Below are 22,591 nucleotides of genomic sequence, written 5' to 3' on the forward strand. Positions count from 1 at the left end.
AAAAAGGACCATTATTATTATACATGAAAATGCTATAATAATATAAATTATATTGTCATATATAAAATAATAGTAATGATAAGGATAACTATTGAATGCCTACTAAGTGGCAGTTATGGGCGGAATGCTTTATAGAAGTTATATTATTTGATACTTATTCAAAACAATAAAGCTGATTTCATTTTTCCCTTTTTTAATGAAGAAACCAAAGATCAAAAAATGTAAGTAATTTAGCCTGTATCATAGTGCTAACAAATAGTCAACCTGGGGTCCAAAGATCTGTCTGACTCTTAAGCCTGTGCCCTTTTCTTGATTAGCAATGATTGTGACTTCCAACCTATCCTTTTACAAATCTTATACACAAATCTTGAAGTTGGTACTTGGTCAACATATATTCTTCTTTGTGCCTCTTTCCTGAATTATGATAATCAAAGAGATTGGAAACTTGGCACTCCTCTTCTTAAAGTTCCCTGACTTCTGGGTTAAGATACAACATATTCATTAAAAAATGCTACTATACATGGATCAGAAGATTTAGGATTCTAAATTCTAAATTTAGAAATTTAGGATTGTAATTCTAAACTTTATATGGGAAGCAAAGCATCTACAATGGCTAAAACAATTTTGAAAAAGAACAAAGTTGGAGGACTAACATTATCTGATTTTACTAAAAAGCTACAATAATCAGGTCACTGTAATCCTGGCAAAGGATACAGACACACAGATTGATGGAAAAGAATTGAGAACCCAGAAATAGACCAACAAATGTATAGCCAGTTGATTTTTTAGAGATGTAAAGGCAATTTAGTTGAGAAAGGATAGTCTTTTCAAGAAATAGGGCTGAAATTATTAGATATCTATGTGCAAAGAAATAAACCTTGACTCATATTTTATACCATATATAAAAATTAACTCAAAATGGATTACAGACCAACATTTAAAACCTAAAGCTATAAAACTTCTAGGAGAAAATCTTTGTGACTTTGTGTTAGGCAAAGATTTTTTAGATATGACACCAATAGCATAATCTATGAAAGAAAAAAATTGATAAATTGGACATCAGAATTACAAAGCCATGACCAGCAAAATACACTAACAATATAGTGAAAAGACAAGCCACAGACTAAGAGAAAACATTTTCCTCACACATTTTGGACAAAGGACTTGTCTGTAGAAGAAAGAACTCTCAAACTTAATGATAAGAAAACAAACAACCCTATTTTAAAAATGGGCAGGATATTTGAACACAAACCACTCCAAAGAAGATAAATGTATGGAAATAAGCATTTGAAAGGATTCTCAAGACCATTAGACATTAGGAAAAGGCAAATTAAAGCCACATGAGAGACCACAGCAATTAGAGTAGCTAAATTATAAAACAAACAAACTGACAACACCATACTGCTGAGGATGTAGAGAAAATGGAAATCTCTTATATTGGTGGGAATGTAAAATTTTACAACCACTTTGGAAAACAGCTTGACAGTTTCTTACAAAGTTAAACATACACTTACCGTATGATCCAGCAATATGGGTGGTAGGGATGATGAAAACGATCATAGGTCTAAAACAATGCCTTGGACTTCCACTCTGGCAGTATGATGAGCTAGATACCAAGAAAATCCCTCCAATAAACACAACTACACATGTTGAATAAAATGTAAAAATGTAAATGAATCAGTAAGTTGTCAAGAATGTAAGGAATTCTCAGAGGCCAAAAAAGAGGTGCTAAAGAGGTAACTGGATCACTGAAGCAAACTGTTGTCTTGACAGCATCTTTCAAACATAAATTTAAGCTTCGATTTTATAGTATTGCAGGATCTCAGAGAGAGGAGGTAAAGTGTACGACTTTTATAGACTGAAGAAGCTCACAGGTGACCCTGCATGACACTGGATCCTAAAAGGGTACATTCTAAGTGTAAATTAAATAAATATTCCCTCTCTACTCCCCATATCACCCTAGCCTCTTTAGTAGTGAGTGGAGAAAAAAATTTCCTCTGAGCATTCATAATCTTAAGATAGCTTCTATGTGTTTGCAATCAGAATTCATAAAACCTGAGTGATCATAAAAACCTTAGGTTGATAATTTAGATAATTTAAATTAAAGTAGGTCTAGTTTGATAGTAGTCCTGTGTACCTGAAAGAATCAAATGAAAAATTCTTTCTGAAATGCACCTTCAAACAAGGCCTCAAAGAATTCCCACAGAATAAAATTCTAGGGAATATGAGCTTACAGTAAAAGAAATCACAAACATTTAAGGAAATAAGGCATTATAAGCAAAAGTCAGGAAAATCAATAGACAAAAGGATCTAACTCCTGAAGATTTCATATATTGTAATTATCAGATTTATAATGGAAAATAAACATTGTTAATTTGCATATAGCTATAAAAGAGGAGAATGGAAATATAACTAAATAGTAGCAGAGCATAACATAGATTTGAAAGAGAGCCAAAGAATGTTTAAAAGGGAAATATGTAACAATTAAAAGTTAAAACTCAATGGGTAGATTTAGAAATATATTAGACAGAGCCAAAGAAAGAATTAATGAACTAAAACAAAAAGATGAGGAAATTATCAAGACTGCAGTCCAGACAGCAAATACATGAAAAGTGTGAAATATATACACATGTGTATGTATGTGTTCTAGAATACCAGAAGGAGACAGGGGAAATGGAGAAGAGGCAAGAGGTGATATTGGAGCTAGGCACAGTGGTTTATGGCTGTAATCCCAGCACTCTGGGTGGCCGAGGAGGGAGGATCGTTTGAGGTCAGGAGTTTGAGACCAGCCTGAGCAAGAGTGAGAACCCATCTCTACTAAAAATAGAAAGGAAAAAAAAAAAAAAGAGTCAATATTGGAGAGTTAAAAGCTGAGAATTTGCAGGATTATTGAAAGGTACTAATCTGAAAGTAGGGAAATCCCAATGAATCTCAAGCAGGATAAACAAAAAGACACCTACATCTAGATCATTATTGTGAAACAACTGAACACCACAGACAAAGAATGGATCTTAACAGTAGTTATAGTAAGCAGACAAATTACTCAGAGAGAAATAAAAATTAGGCTGACAGCTGAAATTTCAACAGCAACAATAAATGCCAGGAAAACTAGAATAATATCTTCAATGTGCTGAGAGAAAATAACTTCCAATGTAGAATTGAAACCCAAGGAAAACATCTTGCAAGACTAAAAGCTTTATAAAGACATTTCCAGCTAGGCATGGGGGCATGTGCCTGTAGTCCTAGCTACTCGGGAGGCTGAGGCAGGAGGATCACTTGAACCCAGGAATTTGAGGCCAGCCTGGGCAACATAGTGAGTCTCTGTCTCTAAATATAAATAAAAACATGCCCAGAAAAAGCAAAATTGGAGAGGGTTTGTTCCTAGAAACTTCCAGGAAAGAAATTTGAAGAGTGTTCTCCAGGATGAAGGAAAGTAATGGGGGAAAAGATGGTAAATTGGTAGGTACATCTAAATAGATGTTGACTGTATAAAACAATAATTCCATTTTTTTGTGGGGCTAAAAAAGGAGAGAGAAATAAAATACAAGACAACAATAGTATATAAATTGAAGAAAGGAATCTTTGCTTCCTATTTCACTGAGAAAATGAGAGCAATTAGAAGACGACTGCCCACCAATACATCCACCTACCTCCTGGCATCTCACCCATATCCTCCTTCCTAACTGACATTCAAGTGCGATAACCTGTGCTCCTTCCTAAAGCCAGTTCCTTCACGTGTGCTCTAGATCCAAATACCTCTCACCGACTCAAAGAATAACTGTGGTAATTCTTCCCTCTCTTTACATCATCACCATTCCCCAGTATTCTAGATCATTCCCATCAGCATAAAATATGCTCTTATTTCTTTTATCCTTAAAAAGCAATCCTCCTTTCAACCGTACTTCCTCTTCTAGATGCTGTCCTATTTCTCTGCTCTCCTTGGCAGCAAAACTCCTTGGAAGGGTTGTTCTTTACTCTGTTTCAAGTTTAGCCAAATAAACCCAAGCAAAGTAAAAAGAAGGAACTAATAAAGATAGCTGAAATTAGTAAAATAGAAAACAAACACAATAGAAAGAACCCATAAAACCATGCCCAGGACATAATAGGCATTTAATGAATATTTGTAAATTGCATGTTAAATAATTCAGCAGACAGAACACTTTAAAATCTAAAATGCATACACATTATTACCTGTTCTGCCTTTTACAGAAGAGGAATTTTTTAAGTCTCCACTAATAGTGGTGACTGTAGCCTTGTATTTTCGTCCAGGCACCAGCTCGGTAAAAGTGAATTCTTTGGCATCTTTGGAGAGCGGCTTGTGGATGGGTAAGAGGTCTCTGTCAGCTAGTGAAATGGTGTATTTCTCCCATTCTGTTACCGGGGTCTGCCACATGATGCTCAGTGAGGTTTCATTGGCATGCTTGACACGGAGCTGGGGGACAGCCAGGGGAACTGAGGAAAGCAATGGAGACGTGGGTCACTGATGGACTCAGACACACTCACCGAGTATTCTTTCGAGGGCTCTCCTCTTCCATCCTCAAGAGTGTTCCAATTCAACATTTATCAGTGCTTATGAAGGTTAAAACAAAAAAGCTTGTCACAAAAAAATTTTGTTCATGTACCATAACCAGAAATAAGGACCCAAAAGAATACTATTGGAAAATACCTTACTGGAAGGTGTCATGTATCTTTGACCACATAATACTTATTAGAGTTTATCTCTTCATATGAATTGTCACACAAAAAATATTTAATCTCATCTTGTCATCCACAAAACCACAAAGAAAAGTCTATGTGTGAGTATTTAGGTGGAATTAGGAGTATTTTTTATCCCCATAGCTTGGAAAGACCAAGTGCATCTCTCCTTTGTTTCTGAGACAGAGACACTGACGTATTCATGAGAGGGAGAGGGGGTTGGTAAGGAAAAAAGCATCTGATTAAGGACCCCTCTTATCTAAAGAATCAAAATTGCTCCCATTTCTTTAAAAGGCTTTATTATTACAATTTCTAGGAGATATTGTTAAGAGCAAAGTGTTGATCCTATAAAATAACAGGGAAACCAATTATGAAAGAAGTGTGTAAAATTTTATGGTGATTTTTGCATCAAAGACATTGTCTACAATGCCATTCTAACTGAGTCCCTAACTCTGCAACTTCCTCCTTCAGTATATAGAAATAATTTGATTATTTATGACAAGGACTACTTCAAGTTACCCGAATAAGGTAAACTGGAGGTACAATTTAAGAAAATTCTCCTGAGAATTATGCCAACATGCTGAGAGCCCCTGCTGTCCCCTTGATCATACATTTTCAAGTTATTTGAGGTTGCAGAGGACATAGATGCTTGTCCTGTGAAATACTGAAACTGGCTTGGTTTAAGCTGATATAGGTCTTTGATCATCATCCAATGGATATTAATATTCAGGAGATGAAAATGTCATTGGAAGACACAGTTGGCAAGCTAAGGAGGTGTCTCCATCCTTTTCTTTGACATTCTTAAAAGAAGAACATTGAATCAATGTAGTCATTTCTCTACTGTCAGGCAAGACTAAGAGAGACGACGGTATTTGAATTTCACTCCAAGAATGGAGTATTTCACACCATAGGGATTATCACAGAAATGTTATACTTGGAAGGGCAACTCTCTTATTTGAAAGTTGAGAAAACAAGCTTAGAGAAGTTGTGACTTGCCTAAGAAATTATAGTATAATGGCGATAGCAAGAATACCAAGACACATGTTTCAGGATCTTCATTCTCCTCTTCCCTAAAATCCAAATATTTCTCTTTCCACTTTAATCGCCCTTCCTTGGTATCTGAAATCCCCACAGTCAACATTAGGTCAAGGCAATGGTTCCCTAATACTGATCAACAGCAAAAGATTCTTTTGTGGGAAGGATTAGCCTTTATTCTCAGATTGTATCCTTCTGTTCTTTGGGTATTTAAAATGTCCTTTTATGAAATAATGGAGTTGCTAGTGGAAGTAGATTTTTAACGTTCTAATTTGACAAATTAAATATTACCTACCCTATGTTAGTCTGCAAGTCTGTAATATCTCAAATTCAGGGAACACCAGGATATGACATTGGCAGCTGCCTGGGTTACTTGGGAGAGGAAACAGATTAAGGTTCCATTAGTCATTAACACCTTCATATTTGCTTACCTGTCCTGCCTTGGCAACGCTCAGAACTCTTCAGATTTCCACTCTCAACAATGACTTCTACCTCATACTGTCTTCCTGGTATGAGCCCCAGGTCCCCCAGGACATAGCGTGTTTCCTCCTTTGCCACCGTGGTGTTGAGCAGCACCACGGAATCATTGAAGAGCAGGATACGATACTGCTCCCAGTCTCCAGCAGGGGGCGACCAGTTCACCACGAGAGACCGCATCCAACCGTTGGTGGCTTCCAGATTCCCAACTTTGTCTGGAACTAAAAGGTGAAATGATGTCAAAAAGATACTGCAAACCAAAAGTAAGGACATTAATTTACACTTTTCATGAGCAATAGTAGATAGGAGACACGATATCTGCAATTCAAAACATTTATGTTCCCTTCTGATGTCTGTGGATTGCAAATGAGTGTTCTCTGTTCATTTTGGAGACATTTGACACTCAAGAAATGTATGCTAAAGTCATTTTAGTAAAATATCTTAGTAATATTTAATAATGTGATCTTCTGTAACACTGTTAATAATCTAGCGACATGAATGCTGTTTTTCATTGATTGCACTCCAGTCCTTGACACAGTACTGGCATTGCTCCTAATGATGGTGGCATCTTTTGGAAGACATACTGGATGTTGTGGTCATGAAGCATTCCTGTTTTTCTTTTCCACCTGAAAATCTTCTTGCAATATATCTCTGATCTTATTATTTTTTTTTTCTTACAAACAGCAAGTTCTCCCCAGAAACTACAGAGTAATATATCAGGTCCATTTGTAGCTCTTCAAGTTCAGACCCCACATCCTTCCAATCTTAACTCTATTTCCTGCAGCCCTCCCTCCTTCCCTATCCCTGGGAAAGCTGTGTGGCCTCCAGGTGTATGCTCTGCAGACCTGTAAGTCTCCTAGGCTCTTCTGTCTCTGTGCCTTTGCTTATACTATTCCTTCCACTTCAAATGCCCTTCCTTCTTTTCCCTGTTCATTTGCCAACAACTTCACATTTTTTTAGGTCCCCCAACTTAAAGGCCATTTCCTCTAAGCTTTTACTGCTCTTCTGAAAGAGAATTTTGTTCTCTTTCCTTTCTGACCATATAGCTCTTTCTCAAGATTTTTAGTAGCACAGAGAAGGGCTATGGAATCAAACAGCCTCGCTTAAATTCTAGCTCCACCACTTACGGGCTGGATGACTATGGATGAGTTATCTGACCTCTTTGAATTATCTGTACAATGGTGATAATAAAAGGACATCTCTTATGGTTTTCTTGTGAGAACTCAATGAAATAATGGGTGTAAAATGTTTAGTCAGTGCTTGATACATGGAAATATCAATGTAGTCAATATTAAAATGTACTATTTTTACTTTTGTTGTGTGTATATTCTACATCTGTGTGATTAAGATGCAACCTCTCTAAAGCAAGGTCAGCAAACTCTCTCTGGAAGGGCCAGATAGTAAATATTTCAGGCTTTGCAGGCCACATATGGTCTCTGTCTCATATTTTTCTTATTTACTTGTTTGTTTGTCCGTTTGTTTTTGTAACCGTTTAAAAATGTCAAAACAATTCTTAGCTTGGGGGCTAACCAAAAACAGACCACAGACCAGATTTGGTTTCATAGAGTGTAGCTTGGTAAATAAACCCTGTCTTAAAGGCAAATAGCATGCCTCATCCATTTTAAGAATGCTGAAAGCTCATAGTACAATAATATACACATGTAAGACACTACATCAATATCTGGTGACATAAATTAATAAAATAATGTATGGAAAACATGGTTAAGTGCTTACTGGGCCTCACTATAAGAATGGATCAGAAATGTTTTACTTATTGGTATCAAAGCTAATGTATTCACGCTACTTAAGTGATGTGACATGAAAAAGCATAGGACAGAAATAATATGCAGATCATTTAGGAATCCAAACACACTTACTTAAATAATTCAGATGAATGTAATTAACCCTCTGCTTTACTCTGCATATTGGGCTGTGGACCCCTAACATCCTCAGTCCTGTAGGCCCTACTTCCTAGCTTAGAAAAGGAGTTTTCCTTCCAACTTATTTTGTCCTATTCTAAGATGGCTCAGAGAGTTATTTGGGCAACCAAGGAATATTGTGTACCCAAGACTCACATGTTCTGCCTACTGCCATCTTCTGAGCAGACAGTTCACCAGAGACACAGCTGATGGTAACTTGATAAAGTCGTCCAGGGGCTAAATCTTTAAAGTGAGTTTCAGTAACCTGAGGTGCTAATATTCTGGATTCCTTGATGGTCCCTTGGTGAGACAGGGTAATGTTGTAGGAATCCACATTTCCAGGAGGTCTTTGCCATTTGACTTTTAGGGAGGTCAAACTGCCATCATTGGTCACCTTCAGGTTTGAGACTTCCATGGGGGCTAATTAGGAAAGAATGGAAAAGAGACTTTTATGCAGGATATCTTACCAGTCCTATGGCCAAATTTTTGACTGTATTTTAATTTTTGCAAGGCACATTCCTTACTCAGAAGAAAACAACCACTTGGAGAGGCAAAAATAATACTATAAAACCAAAGGAAGCCTGTATGGTTAGTGGTAAGATCCTAATCCTGGCCATCAGGAGCCCGGGATTCTGGTTCAGACGTGGCCATTAGTTAGCTGGAACACTGGACAGCTCGCTCCAGATCGCTGAGCCTAGTGCTCCTTATTTGCAGAAGAGGCTTGGTCCTTTCCAGTTCTGAAATTCTCTAAGTGCAATGCACAAAGAGGTCTGTCATCTGTCTAATTTTTTCTCGTTTTTATACATTTAATAATATCGAGTACATAATAAATAGATTGTTCAATAGATCGGTGATTACAAAATTTTGTATGCTAAAAATACTTTATTTTTCATATTAAGTCCTGATAAAGAGTTGTGTTACTATTTCATCAAAGGAAAATGATTATAGAGGAGATATCCTTTGGTGAATATTTTTTTGACCTCTTGCCCATGCTGCAATTTTGGGCCTCACTAATGACATAATGTAAATTAGTGAGGTTTCATTTAAAAGAATGGGCATAGCTCATTGATCTTGTATAAGGCAGTTAGAAGAAGTGTAATATGCTTCCTGATATACATAAATAACTCTTAAGATAAAGAATACATTTTTGTCAGGAATGTCTACATATCTTTGAGATGTGTTATACAAGGTGTGTAAATGTACAGGAGTCCTCAAATATCTTTCTCCTCAGCCTCTTATAGTTCCAGAAACCCTCCCCACTAGAGTAATTTCTAAGGCACTAAATATTTTAGATTTCCTCTTAAAATTAGATAACTCACCAAGAGAGGGGACTTGTTAACCCATTAGACCTGCTAGGAGCATTAGAATCTACTAGAATGCAAGCTCCATGAGGACAAAGACTTTGTCTCTTTTGGATGTTGTAAATCAGCAATGCCTAGCATATCGCTTACATTCAATGAATTTTGGTTAAGTGAAGGAATCCCTGTAAGAATTATTCATTAACACTTACCACAGATTATTTTATCAGTCTATGTTAGACTGTGAGAATAGGACCTGTGGTATTTGGGCCCAGGACATGTTTTGTTAGACAGAGGGTTTTGGAATGACTGTCACATGGGGGTAGGTCTATGCATATCACTGAGAAACTAGTCCTGGATCATTGTGAGTGATGTCACTAAGGCAGTGCTTCAGAGAAGCAAAATGCCAGGAGATGGGACTACTAAAAAGCGAAGCTGGGACCACGTCAGCAATTAATTTTGCCTATTTCAAAATGTTGCCAAGGGCTAGCCTAAACTTTAGAATAAAAGGGAATCTCTTTTTCTCAGTAGAAAAGTAGAAATGTATCAAGGCTTTTCTACAACTTATACGAATTTTAAGGTATCCTACATTACCAGTATTCAAATAACTTAATAAGCCTGATTTATTAAACATTCCCTTGATTTGAGCTTTATTCTTGTTCCACTAGGGAGGGGAAACTTACCTGTCCTGACTAGTTTCCACCTGTAGTTTTGTAGCCCTGCAGCCTCGGTAGCAATAGTGACATTGTAGAGGTGGCCAGGTGTCAGCCCATGAAAAGCGTAGGAAGTAGCGTGTTTGTCCACAGCACTGCTGTGCACCAGGGTCCCTTTATCCACGAGCATCAGCTGGTACTGCTCCACATTCCCAGAGCCATGGGACCAGGAAATCAGGAGGGAATTGGCTTTTGTGGAAATACCAATATCTTTCACTGGAGATGGCACTGGTGGGATAAAATGCATGTCCAAAATATCATTCCTAATTTCCTTACAGAAGACACAGGCACATTTAATTAGAACTCACACATTTATTTATGCATCTCTTTATATGTTAACTTGTGTAATAGCAATAATGGATAACAGGACTCTGAAAATTTCACTGGAAACTTGATTAATGCTCTGTTCAAAGTCCACAGGCTAAAGCTACATCACTGTTGACTTGTCTATCTCCCCCGGTTAATAGGTATTAAGGTAGTTTTGCCGATGAAGTATAACATGGCACAGCAACAAATGGAAGGGAGATAGGAAAGAACTACAGAAGATGAAAAATGGAGAGATTAAAAAGAGAGAAAATGAGGGAGAGCGAATGTTATGAAAGACATGTACTTATTGAAGGAGGTAGTAATGTGCCGTGGCTGTCACGGTATGTGGGCGCAATAGATGACTTATTTTTCACCACATCAAGGAAGCAAAGACCTGTTTCATACATAGGGACATTTAGGAAACATCATGGCTTGATGTTATGAGAAGAATATATAAAGAAAGAAAATGTTTTTAAAATAAGTTTTATGGCACAAACTTAGAAAATGAGGCCGAAAATCCTGTTGCCTAGGATTTGAGTTTGAAGGGCCATTAAGGAGCATCTATTTCAAATTGGAGAAAACATCAGTTCAGAGAAGTCCCGCTGTGCATGACTTGTTCAAAATCACTGAGCAAGTTAGGAACACGATCACACATCTTATTTTTGGTCCAGTTTTTCTACTGTATCAGAAGAAATTAATTAATTGGTCTGGGGGACATTCTCACTCCTATTCTGGAATAAAATATAACTTCAAAAGTATCACAGACTATTAAAAACTCAAGTATTTATAAACAGGTCTTACCTGTTGATCCATTGGTATAAACTGAAGAGGAACGTTTACTTCCAGAAACAGCTGTGATGGCAATATTGTATTTATTACCAGCAGTGAGATTTAAAAAAGTGTATTCGTTCCATGAAGTGCTTTCTTGAATTTGGACCTCCTGTATCTTTTGGTTATTATCATCAAATAATTGCACCTCGTACCAGGTGACTTTTCCAGGAGAAGGAGTCCACCAAACATGCAAGCTGGTTGAAGTAGTCTTCGCTTCATTGATTTCAAACCTAGCAGGAGGTAAAGGATCTGCAAGGCAAATACCAAGAAAAAGGACATGGCTTCAAGACTTTTGTAAATAACTTGTAAATAAGCTTATTTTGCTACAATCCAGATTCATTTTTCTTAAAAACTTGAAGAATCTGCTACCCGTGAAACAAATTGGCATTTTGCTTCACTTCCAAACCTAACATTTCACTTGCAAAAGAAAAATCTCACTTAGCTACTAGCCGTATGAATTCCTTTTTCTAATAAATTTTTTTTTGTTAAGGTTGCTTTGACCTTGAAAGTGCAAGCAAAGTCATATTTTCTTCAACTTGCGAGTTTAGCACACTTTTCAAACATTGACAAACATCCAGGCTATGCCTGGATAAAAACTGAGAATCTCAATAGAAAATGTAAATATTTAAATAAAAAGAATTTGAAATTTGTACTGAACTTCTTCCGAGGTTGTGGATTGTTGGTGTCAAGTATACATCACTTTGGGTGGTTTTTAGATATTAAACACCCACAAAAGATACAGATTTGATTAAAATCCTAAAGTAGGTTTGCGCACCAAAATGGATTCTCCCAATAGCTGAGATTCCCTATCTCCCTAAATTGTTAAAATCTCAGTTTTGGGGCACTTTGGAGCTGCCAGTGCCCCCAGAGTAGGTGGCAATGGAGAAGTCTTGCACCCAGCTGTTAACTTGATTTCAACTCCCAAAGCTATGGGTCAGTTTGAGGAGTCTTGCTTTGCCTGTGTTGAATTTCCACCATTGAACTTGAAATAGGATAAAGAGCATATCTTTGGGTTAGGAACTAGGTCAATGGTATTTAATGAGCAGCCATTCTTTTTACAGTGGGAAGTGGAACCTGAGAAATAAGGCTGTTGCTATCCTGAATGCTGGGAGTAGCGCTGTAGAGAGACATCTTCATATGAGAAATTTTCAGGAATCCTGCATGGTTCTTGGTCTAGAAAGTGGAATCAAGATATTGGAGACCAATTTTCAAGGGTCAGGTTAGATGTTTTAGTGGCATGGCTACAGAGACTTCAATTCTTATCCACTTCCTGATAGACTATATTTTACTCACAAGATAACATCAAGAATTCTAAACCTTATTAGAACAATACGTACTTTAAAAAGATGTTCACTTGTGATTAACATATTAATATATGCAAAAAGAAATAAGATAACCTTACTCTATATTTAAAAGACATATATAGACAGACAACCCATAAGACACTATAGGCTTCATACAGCCTATGAAATCTAATGTCTCTGTGTTTTATGTTTTATGCTATGATTTATATGAGTACATCATACTGCAAAAATTAAATATGCCACATACCATTTTATAATATCAATAATTAATAATAATATAAATATTAGCTGACAAGTAAGCAGAGGCAGCAGTAACTAACTAATATAACTCACAAAGAGCCTGAAGCACAGGTGAGATTGGAATACAAAGTTGCATGGTTCATACCATAGCATAGCCCTTTAGTTCACTTCAAGAGCATAGGATCTAGAGTCTGATGGCCTGGACTTAAACCAGGCTTTCCTACATTTTAGTGGTGAACTTTGAGCAGTGCCTTGGTTTCCTCATGTATGCAGTGCTGAAAATAATATTATCTTTTTAGTAGAATTGTTATGAAGAATAAATTGAATATTATGTAAAAAGCACTTAGAACAGTATCTGGGATGTACTAAGTGCTCAATGTTAGCTATTATCATTATTATTATTCCTATAATTAGGAGAAGATATTGCCACAGAACCAGTGAGATGTAATAGTAGAGATTATGGGCTTTGGGGTCAGAATGAAATTCAAATCGCAACTCCATCACTTAACAGACATGAGACTTTGGGCAAGTTGCTTAACCTATCTAAGCTTCCGTTTTCTCATCTGTCTGGGGAGTATAATTAATAATAACACCTACATTCCAAGGCGGTTTTCAGAAGTAACAAGATATAGAGTAGCCCATGGGATTCTAATAGCCAGCGAAGCTCAAGAACAACACTGTCACACCCAACTGAGATGACGTGCTTTTGCTGAAGTGGCATTTTAAGGACAAGGATGAGAGGGACAGCTGCTTCCAGTAAGTTCAAAAGGGATCAATACTGTCATCTGCATTTACTACCAAGCCAGATAAAAATGAAAGAAAATGATGTTATGATCGCTATAATCTAAACATATATAATCTGCAAAATATGAGCTATACAAAACGAATTTTAAGGTTGCGTGCTTAGAGGGTGAAGTTCAGAAATGTAGACTTTATCTAATCTCTCTGAGCCAGAAAACAAAACAGTCAATCCTTTGTACATCCGCTAGAACAAAGGAACAATGAGACTGGGAAGTGCCTGGGCTGCGAGAACCTGCACTGGAAACAAACACTTAAAACCCCATTTATACTGTGATAAAGCCTTTTGCTGGCAGTTGTCCACTATTGCTATGCAAGCTGCAGAAATTAAATAGTTTTCAGACTTCTTTTTAATCTAAGCCCAATGAAAACTCTGCTGTAGTAAAAAGGTTTCAATATTTTATTAGACACACATTAGATACTTCTATCACATTGCTAATTTCATATATATGTATGTTTGTGTGTATATATATATGAGAGAGAGAATGAAATTTTTAATGCTATTTGAAAATTTAGTCATATACCTGTAATCTTCTGATCATATGACAGATCATATGTTATTAGAAAATCCTACTTATGTAATTTATGCTGATGGTTAGCAGTATCAATGCACATATTTGTGCATTTATAGCTTTTCTGTTTTTTCCACCACTCTCATATACATAGTAACCAGTGAAGTATTACAAAATATGAAAACTGTCAAAAACCATAAATCAATGCTTTGATCTTGATCAATATCACAATTTATCATTAACTATAAATTTAAGACATCTTTATACCTCTTGGTTCCAGATAGACCTGAAATACGGAATGCCAAATACAAAGTTCTGCAATATTCATCTCATATACTTGAATGAATCTACCAGCATCAGAAAGCCCCAGAATTCCATAATAAGTAGGCTTGATGTCAACCCTATTTTTCTGTTCTCAAAGGAAAAGACAAATTTGGCAAAATTCCTGAACCAAAATGAATTATGTTTTCCTTTTCATAAAAAATGTGACGTAGGACACTGGGTGTAGTGGCAGATGCCTGTAGTCCCAGCTACTTGGGAGGCTGAACCAGGAGGATCACTTGAGCCCAGGAGTTCAAGGCTGTAGTGTGCTATGATCCTGCCTGTGAATAGCTATTGCACTACAGCCTGGACAACATATCAAGACCCCATCTCTTAAAAAAAAAAGTGACTTAGAAAGAAGGAGAAAATTATACTTATAATGCAAGTAATATTTGCTTAATTTTTTTTTTTTTTGCCAGAGCATGGTCATTAAAACATTAGTATTTATCGATATAGGGAATTTCTAGACTGTTTAAAATTTGGAATGATTGTATTTATTTTAGAAATAAATTCAACCTTTTAACAAAAGTGCAGCCAATCTATGGGTTGGTGCCAAAAGCTTTTCCTGAAGACAATAGCACCACATTATTTCTGTGTGAGATCTGATAGTTTACAACGTGCTTTCTCAGTTGGAATAGGGACTCAGAGACATTAAATGACTTGCTCATGTTGTATAGGTAACAGGTAGTACAGCTGAGCTTCTAATATTTGACTTCAAATTGTGTGTTCTTTCTATCACACCTCAGCTGTCCAAGTGTAGGGAATGATGTCTAAATTGTATATTCAGTTGAATAACAAAAAAGCAAAATAGGTGTCCATGGAAAATGATAGGCAGCTTTGTAGAATTTTTCAATTGGTGTTTGGATATTGTAGCATAGACAAAATGAAAAACAACTGTAATGACAGCTAAATCTAATTCTGTGGCCATGAAAGTTTCCTTTTTCAAAATAATGTTTTTCTTGCTTATTCCTTCTCCCCTGATTGTATTGCCTTTACCTGGAGTCCTATCATTTTATGCTGGCTTACTTCAAGAGTTTTCTAAGTATCTTTTTTATTTTCTGTCTCCCTCCACTATTGCCAAATAACCTCTTTGTACATCTCTCCCATCTGCCGTCCTCATCCTCCCTGAAGCATCAAGAACTTTCCATGAGTTTCCATTTCAGAATAAAGCCTAAGTTTCTTCCTAGGCACTCAAGGTTTTCTCAAACTGGATAGTACCACCTTTTCCCAACCTTGTGTTTCACCACTGTCTAACTCCAGTCCATGAGACCTTTTTAGAAATTACAGAGCCAATTTCTGTTTCTTTACTGACATTGGGATACCATTCTAGTTAAAAGTAGAGTGGTTAGGGGACTTGATTGGAAGCCACATTTATGTAACATTTTCATTATAGTGGAATAAAAATACACTATTCATATAACACAATTAGAGATTTTCTCATAGAAATCAGGGTGGGGGTCGGGCGGCAAAAACCCAAACCATCCTTTGGTGAAGGTTTTTGAAAATGAGAAGAAAAACAAAATGGAAAAGAAATTGCTCACAACCTCCAGTTAATTAAATACATTTATAGAGAGGTAACTTCTTTCACTTTGTTATTGTTGCCCTTTGACTATAGTTAGTTTTCTGGCTTATGTTAAATATGATGCGCTACACTATGCTAATACATCGGGTTGCTGTGCATTAGATTTAACATCTATATACACTAGATATAAAATTCAACCACTAAGAAACTTTTAAAATTTTAACAATCTCAAAAGGGAAACTAAAGCAGTTTTGACAATCATTTGCATCATCGTTAACAGCAGTGCAGGCTGCTGTGTTATTTTGCAGCTTGTCATGTTAAGCACTAGGTATATAAATAGGTAGAGGCCAGCACTCTGAGAATCTACAATCTACTCTGGGAGTTAGGACATATGTGAAAAGGGTAAACAGAAAGATGAATTATAGGGAGGCTGTCTTTTCATGTCAGAATTAAACCTGGGTTTAATTCCCAACACTGTCACCACAGGGGTAGCCTTAGGCATGTTGCTTAACCCCCTTAAGCCTCAGTTTCCTCATCTGTAAAATGGGACTACCAATACCTACTTCACAGAGTTGTAAGTGTTAAGAGACAATGTAGATAAGATGTTAAGTGCAGCCCCTAGCACATGGTGTGCGCTCAGTAAATGGTAGTTGGTATGGGTATGACAGCTTCTCTTGCTTTTAATAGTAATATAGGCCAATATCAACGCTAAATATGCAAAATTGAGAATGATGTCCAAGGGCTGAGATCTCAGAGGTGAACTTCATGAAGGAGGTGACCTTGAACAAGTTTGGAAAATCAAGTGGGACTTAAAAATCAGAGAGATGAAAAGGCATTGCAGAGTGAGAGAGCAGTTTAAACTAAAGCACTGAGAAGCTCACTTCTAGCGAATATTAGAGAATCCAGACAACTTATGCGGACTGCTGCACCCTCATTGCCCTGATACCCTTCAGCAGGTCCACCCCGATTCTTTGATATCAACAACTGAGGCTTTTGCCAACATTATCTAAAGTGCTACATAAATGCAATATAAAGAGAAGTCCCCTGGTCCCTCTTCTAATCAGATTGCTGCCCAAAAGCCCTCTTATGTAGAAACTCATGAGCTGTCACTTGATATATGCTTCCAAACCTGGACATCTAGATATTAAGGAATTATTGTTAATGTTAGGTGTGATAAGTATATTATGGTTATGTTAAGAAAATCCTTATCTTTCAGAAATGCAGACTGAAATATTTATAAATGAAATGAGATGATAGCAACTTGGACTGTATCAAAATGATGTGCAGTGGGGAAATAAATGGGGATATAGACAAAACAAGATTATCTATAAATTAGCAATTATTGAAGGTAGGTGATGAGTACACTATACCATCCTTTTTACTTTTTTATGTATTCAAGTTTTTTCCATATAAAAGGAAGAAAAAACAAAATGAAGACCAAAAATCCCTGAAAGTCTATATGTATGCCTATCACATTCATTTTAGTTGCATATTATGTTTGGGGCATATATGCATCTTAATTTATATACATTCATACAGCTGGAATGGGCTTGATTTCTCCTACAAGGTCAGAAAATTATAAGTATTATCCTTTATTTCCCAGGGGGATTCTGGCAAACTGGTGTCTGGGAATGGAAGGTCAAGCAGTTTTTCTTTGTTCTCCTCTTATTCTGTCTGGACATATTAGATGTTATTTCTTACTAGCTAATGTGTAGAATGCCATGCCCACCAACAGAAATCAGACTAATAGAAGAGTATTCCCAAGCACATGCAGGAAGATCAGTCTTAGAGAACTGGGCTGCTTCATTCCATGTAGGCAGCTCAGCTTGACCTTAAAATTCCTGAAATAAAATGACTGCAAATGGCTGATTGCTAAATATGAAAGTCATCACCAGAAGTTCAACACAATTGAAAATCAATAGTGGTCCCCATTTCTTCACATCAAACCACATTTAATCATTATCCCACCCTTGGTTAGTCTAAGTATATATAGATTTAAAATATTTTGTAATATACTTTGTCCTTTTTAAAAGTTGACTTGAAAAGTATTAACAAAATATCATCTGGTAATTTGAAAGAGCTAATCCCAATTTAAGAGTAATATCCTTTCTGCAGAGTAGTGGAAAGAATATTGGAGCTGGAGCCAGTAAACCAGGGTTCAAGTTCTGGCTCTATCATATATTAGCTGCATGGATTTGTGAAAATTACCAGTTAGTTCTTAGGAAGATCAATCTCATCTCCAACCTGAAAGTAATAATAATAGTAAACTTACTACATACTTAGTATGTGATAAAAATTGTTCCAGAATTTTATGGATGAACTAATTAAGACCTCATGACAACCCTATGAGGTGGGCATTATTATTATTATCATCCTCACTTTATAGATTAGGAAACAGTGCTGGAGGGGTTAAGTAACTTGCCCCAAATAATGTGGCTAGTATGTGATACAGGAAACGTGCCTTCAGAACTCAACTCTTGGTCACTATGCAACCTGTTCCTTCACAATACCTTCTCCCAGAGTTGCCATGAGCATAAAATTAAACAATATATGGGTAGTATAATATATATTTCATACTCTTACCTACTAAATACAGTAGGTGAAAATGTTTTATATGCTATAAAAGCACTAAACAAATATTAGAGTATTTTTCTCTTCCAGAGAAAGATAATAAATATTCCTAGGCATTATAGATTGAACCAAGCCTAAAGAGGAATGGTACCAAAATCTTAAAGCCAATGAATAATGGAAAAATTATGTCAACAGCTCTTGAACTTCAGTGTGCAACTGATTCAGTCTGATATTTAAAATGAGGATTCCCCCAGTTCCATTACTTCTATTTAATAAATTCTAAATTCACTCCATGTGGGGCGGAAACCAAGAACATGTTTTTATAACAAGCTCTGTAAGAGATTTTGATGCAAGTAACATACAGATATTATTAAGAAATAAGGGTTGGCATGGTGGCTCAAGCCTGTAATTCCAACACTTTGAGAAGCTGAGGCAGGAGGATCATTTGAGGCCAGGAGTTTGATACCAGCCTGGACAACATAGTGAGACCCCATCTCTACAAAAAATAAGCAAAATTAGTCAGGCATGGTGGTGCATGCTTATAGTTCTAGCTACATGGGAGGCTAGGATGGGAGAGTCACTTGAAGCCAGGAGTTCAAGGCTGCAGTGAGCTATGATTGCACCAGTGCACGCCAGCTAGGGCAACAGAGTGAGACCCTGTCTCAAAAAAAAAAATTAATTAAAAATATAAGATCCTGCTGCCAATTAAGCTGACCATGCTCCTTTCCTCATGAGGCCCCAATGTGCAGTGACAGTAAACAGCAGCCTCCTTGGTAGTGTACACAGCCTGTTGCTTGTGTGGGTTGCTCTGAGTGACCTTGTAGACAGCCCTTTCTGATGTATGTTCATCTGTCAGATCTTGTGCTGTCCCCAGTCTAGGCTCCAGACAGGTATTCAAGGTGCCTTGGGAAAGCCCCAGGGCATGGTGGCCAGGGTTCACATTGGCCAAGTCATCACATCCATCTGCACCAAGCTGCAGAACAAGGAGTATGTAATTGAGACCCTATATAGGGCCAAGTTCAAGTTCCCTGGCTGCCAGAAGATCCACATCTCAAAGCAGTGGGGCTTTACCAAGTTTAATGAGGATGAATTTGAAGACATGGTGGCTGAGAGGTGGCTTATCCCAGATGGATGTGGGCTCAAATGTATTCCAATCATGGCCCTCTGGATGAGCAGTAAGCTCTACACTCATGAGGGCTTCCACTATGCTATCCCCTACTCATTCTTGCCCACCAATAAATCCTACTTCCTGTCCAAAAAAATGGCTTATATTTAAAGTTATATAGGTGTTATGGGCTGAATTATGTTCCCACCAAATTTGTATGTTGAAGCCCTAAACCCCAGTATCTCAGAATGTGATCGTATTTGGAGATAGGCCCTTTAAAGAGATGATTAAGCTAAAAAAGGGTCTTTAGAGTGGGCCCTAAGACAATATGACTGGTGTCCTTTTAAGAAGAGGAGATTAGTACACAGATAACACAAAGAGAAGGATGACCACGTGAGGACACAGCAAGAAGGTGGCCATCTGCAAGCCAAGGAGAGAGGCCTCAGAAGAAACCAAACCTGTAGACACCTTGACCTTGGAATTCTAGCCCCCAGGATTGTGAGAAAATAAATTTCTGTTGTTTAATCCACACAGTCTGTGGTATTTTGTTATGGCAGCTCTAGAAAACTAATACAATAAACAACATTTTGAAGTAAAAATAATAGCTGATATGGTGATTTGATAATTAAAGTCCCTAAAATATTTTTTTATTAAAGACAAAAGAATTAGTCACATTAAAAGAACTTAAATCATTTGAGGGTTTTTTTGTGCCTTTTTTCCTCTAGGCTGATGAAGAGGTAGCTGAAATTGACTAGCAAGAGGTCAAGAGGGTAAGTGCCACTAAAATATTCTTTCTACAGGTAAAGCTCTCTACCTCGACAATACATCTCATCCCTGGGCTCTGTAGTTTACCCATAATTGAATGAGAACAGACAAAATTTTTAGAATATGTATATTCTCTCACTAAAATATTAATTTCATTCATTCACATCTACCTATCTGTATCTATTTATCTATCTATTCATACATTCATCCATCCATAGATCCACTCATTCATCTGTCCATCCATCTATCCATCCATTTAATCAATATTTATGGAATACCTACCATGTGCTAGATGCCATTTTAGGTACTAAAACCCTACTTCTTATTGTTGGACAAATAATGCCCCCCAAAAGTTCTAAATGAAAACTCTAAAGTAGAAGTCACAAATTCAAATGTCTTTAGAATGCATTCAGATAAAGAAATAAATAAAGTGGTATTCCAGTGAATTGGTATCTAAAAGGAGAAGCTACAACTCAACTCCAGAGAGTTCTAGGTAGACAGTTTTGCCAAATATTCCAATATTTTAAGAGAATTCATACATTTGTGTTTTTATGTGAATTTTCCATTTTTTATGCTGGTGAAATAATCTGGAATTTTTTCACAAATACTATGTGAGTCAAATAAAAGATGGCTATTATTTAGACACTTAGACATCCCCAGAGGCTACTGGTTTGTGACCCCTGCTCTAGACTATGAGGACACAGTCTTTCAAATATGCCAAGTTATTCAACATCTGTATGTTCACTGTCTGATTTCTGGTGAATTCACAACTAAATAATGTGGCTTTCAAAGGATATTCTTGTTGCATTCCCTACTTAATGACCAAATAAACCTGAGAATTGCCAAATACCTTCTCCTCTATGGTTATGAAAGCATGTTGTACAAGGGGCCGGGTAAAGTCCTCATCCAGGAAAGCTGTGACAAAGCTCTGTCACCATCTTCATCGTAACCTTCTCTCACTGCTGCACAAGACCACAAGGGTAGGCACCACTTTTTGTTTGTCATCTTTATAAGGATACCAGTCACTACCTGGCATAGTTCCCTGTAGTATGGTGCTTGCTAAAAGTTTGCTGAACTGAATTAGAATCCACAGGCTTTTCAATTCTGATTTTAAACCTGGAGTAGAAACTATTGCTAAAATATTGCCCACTTAATTAAATTGTTTTACCCTTAAGGCCATGTATGTAACACCAAAATAACTAGCTATTTTAGAAAATTTGTCAGGAAAAATGGTGAGACAAATCACATTTGAATGACACAGAGATCATCTAGGCTACTACTGCATCTCCAGCCAAATCTCCCATCCTGCTCTCCTTCTATCTATTTTGTTCTAGACTGATAAGACAAGCAAGATGGAATAAGGAAAGCACACACATTCTCAGAGACTTTTTTTGTTTGAAGTTTTGTCTTAGACAATATTATATTAGTAGGCATTGCTTTAATATAACAGTAAATTTTGATTTATGGAGTTATCTCTGTAGCTTAGCAATCAATATAAAGGAATACTAGTACTTTCTCTTAACTACATGAGCAATTCACATATGTCCTTAACATATAGAAAGCACTACAGACAAATAAATAACAACCAAGTAAAAAATTCCTCCCTGAAACAATTTTTAAAGTATCTTAATTAAAAACAATTTTTATTTAAATAGCCACCATACAAATAAGTGTGGAAAATTTAACATTATGCAAACACCTCCTGCAATATTCATTCTTCACATTTATCATGAAGCTCATAAAATCTGTGGTGAAAAGTATCTGTACAAAGTACCTCCTTAAGAAAAATGATGAGAACCCTGAATACTAGCACATTGTGGATGTTGATGAGGTTTTGTATTACTTAACATGGTCAATATAATGTAAATATTTCTTACCTTTCATAAATGCCTCTGGACTGAAACACCTACCTGCATAATTTAACTCAAAGCCTCTCCTAACTAGTAACATCTACAGTGAGTCCTTTTCCATTATCATTTTTCCAAAAAGTAAATCCTCTGGATTAAATGACTTTATTCCAGCTTCTTAAGTATCTTGATCTTTTCTCCAACAAGCTTCTGAAAGCTCAACCTATTTTTACAAATGGCTCTGCCCCACTGAACACACATACCAGTTGACCAGATGCCTTTTTGAATGTAATTAACACATCTGGAAGTTCCATGTTATAAATTTCCAAGTA

The 22,591-nt window shown here is 36.7% G+C and overlaps 1 protein-coding gene and 1 non-coding gene across 3 annotated transcripts in view; one reads left to right on the forward strand and one right to left on the reverse strand.

The window, feature by feature from the left end:
* Window positions 1-22,591, reverse strand: part of PTPRB (protein tyrosine phosphatase receptor type B) — a 106,984-nt gene that overhangs the window by 53,493 nt on the left and 30,900 nt on the right. For both annotated transcript variants that reach the window (XM_069489819.1, XM_069489820.1), the window contains 5 exons: window positions 11,245-11,523; window positions 10,108-10,365; window positions 8,283-8,546; window positions 6,162-6,428; window positions 4,192-4,452 (listed from right to left, as the gene is read on the reverse strand). In XM_069489819.1, the coding sequence (XP_069345920.1) occupies window positions 4,192-4,452; window positions 6,162-6,428; window positions 8,283-8,546; window positions 10,108-10,365; window positions 11,245-11,523 (1,329 nt within the window). The remainder of the gene's footprint in view (window positions 1-4,191; window positions 4,453-6,161; window positions 6,429-8,282; window positions 8,547-10,107; window positions 10,366-11,244; window positions 11,524-22,591) is intronic.
* Window positions 19,238-19,372, forward strand: LOC138397763 (small nucleolar RNA SNORA70). Its single transcript, XR_011235872.1, has one exon. It is a non-coding gene; the product is annotated as a small nucleolar RNA SNORA70 (small nucleolar RNA).

This window comes from Eulemur rufifrons, chromosome 16 (assembly GCF_041146395.1).
Source record: "Eulemur rufifrons isolate Redbay chromosome 16, OSU_ERuf_1, whole genome shotgun sequence".
Classification (NCBI taxonomy): domain Eukaryota; kingdom Metazoa; phylum Chordata; class Mammalia; order Primates; family Lemuridae; genus Eulemur; species Eulemur rufifrons.